Source organism: Morone saxatilis, unplaced genomic scaffold (genome assembly GCF_004916995.1).
Source record: "Morone saxatilis isolate NCDOM2014 unplaced genomic scaffold, NCSU_SB_2.0 Contig1, whole genome shotgun sequence".
Lineage (NCBI taxonomy): Eukaryota > Metazoa > Chordata > Actinopteri > Moronidae > Morone > Morone saxatilis.
This window is the reverse complement of record NW_023339651.1, coordinates 21618069-21620006: the sequence shown is the minus strand read 5'-3', so window position 1 is coordinate 21620006 and position 1938 is coordinate 21618069. Positions and strand designations below refer to the sequence as shown.

Here is a 1938-nt window from a genome sequence, read left to right as displayed (position 1 = left end):
CACTCAATGCACTGTACACTACATAGTACACTCACCCCATTCATACACATTCATACACTGATGGCATACACTTCATGCCAACTGCTTATCAGAAAGGAGCTAATCATTCATACACATTCATACACCGATGCACAGCATCAGGAGCCATTTAGAGTTCAGTATCTTACTCAAGACACTTTGTCATGCAGCGAGAGAAGTCGGGGATCAAACTGCCAACCTTACAATTAGTGGCTCTATCTCTGAGCCACAGCCGCCCACAAGTAAAAAAGTAAGTCTCAAATCTTTTCACTGAAGTCCCAGGTCAATTCTTAAGTGTTAAACTTTGAGTTTTGAGTCCTAAAACAGTCATAATGGGCTCTTCACAAAATGCAATGCCATTATAACAACAGAGTAATAATATATCAAAGAGGCTATATTACAGCTGTATACAAAAGTTAGGACACCCCTAGAATGTTTTTTTTTTAAATATTAACACAGCCTCTCTAGAGTATAGAAAATAAAACATAATATTTTCACCAAACATTACTCCATAGTTATATGTCATAAATTTAACAAAAAACATTATGTGTGGAGGGGTCCTTTTTTCCAACTGGCATAATGTTAGTTCTTCATAGTTCTTTCATGCAACTTGATTGGACGCTGTCAAACTGGTTCAGTTCAAACAAAGTGGATCCGAGAAATTAATAGCGGAAATGTTAATTCAGGAAATGAAAGGAAATACATTATTAAGAGGCACAGTTTTTATGATAAAGTATACTTTTTTAATCATTGGGCTTGGGGGAAGGTATCAAGTATTTTTAAGTCAAATGAATGTGACAAGCATGTTTCAGACACTTAAATAACTCACAGTTCTGGATGTTGCACTTGGAGATGTCCACAACACCCTTACATAGTTCACCTAGTGGGTTGTCTTCCATGTCCTGTTTTAATACACATCACAAACACACAGGTTAGATTATTTTTTACTCAGACTCTATGCTAATTAACCTCCAGTTAAACTGTGACCTAAACTCTAATCTTCACCTGGTCTTTGGTCTCAAGTTTGGTGTTGTTGCTCAATTCCTCTACATAGTTGGATGGGAAGAACAGCTGCACCTTTCCACCATGGTCGCCCCTCCACCTGTAACGTGTACTGCAGTGAGTATAATGTGGAAGACAATGGACGTTCCTATTTGTTCTTTGAGTGTGTTTACAGTCCCGCCATTTTGAAATCTTGGTCAACTTCCTCCTTTTCTGTACTTAGATATGCTTTGTGCTAGGCTAGTCTATGTTGAAAAGAATTATTAACTTTTAATTGATTAAAAGATAAAAGCGAGATAATTCTATATAGAGCCACATTTTAAGTTAACTAATTTTAGCAAAAAGCTACCTAACTAACCACCTAAGTAGCTAGCTACCAATTGATGTAGATTAGATAGCTTGTCAGCTAACATTTTGCTTATACTAGCTAACTTAAGATTTAACTATATACTGTCACATAAGGAAAGGCTTATGACCAATCCTTGCTTGTTGCTTCCTGTGTGTGTGTGTGTGTTGTGTGTGTGCGTGCGTGTGTGGACTCACCATCCGTCGTTCTCCTTTGTTACATTGTGTATCAAAGCTCCTTTAGTGAAGCTGAGCTCATCTGGCCTTTTCGACTGGTAGCAATATAGAGCCCTAACTGTACTTTGAGGCTAAATGAGACATACACACACAATTATGAATGTATTTATCAAAGGAAACTGCACAAAATATAAGACAGCCAAAGCTGACACAGTATAGTCCTGTTTACACACCAGTGAGGGCTCAATCTCATTGGGTTCCACGTATGTTTTCATCTCGTACAGAGAGGCACAGTCTTTCTCCTGTGAAGAACAATCAGCTGTTAGGTACCAAGTTCAGTGCAAGGAGTAATTTATTGGAATTTAGAAACATTATACTATATACTATTATATACTA

General features: G+C 37.5%; 1 protein-coding gene across 1 annotated transcript in view; it reads right to left on the bottom strand.

Annotated features, from left to right (window-relative positions):
- The window catches only part of LOC118334514 (1-phosphatidylinositol 4,5-bisphosphate phosphodiesterase gamma-2-like), a 20156-nt gene extending 18308 nt beyond the window's left edge, over positions 1-1848 (bottom strand). The window contains exons 1-4 of the mRNA XM_035670439.1: positions 1776-1848; positions 1564-1673; positions 1024-1120; positions 848-920 (exon numbers count right to left, since the gene is read on the bottom strand). Of these exons, the coding sequence (XP_035526332.1) occupies positions 848-920; positions 1024-1120; positions 1564-1673; positions 1776-1817 (322 nt within the window). The 5' untranslated portion in view covers positions 1818-1848. The remainder of the gene's footprint in view (positions 1-847; positions 921-1023; positions 1121-1563; positions 1674-1775) is intronic.
- Positions 1849-1938: the final 90 nt, after the last annotated feature.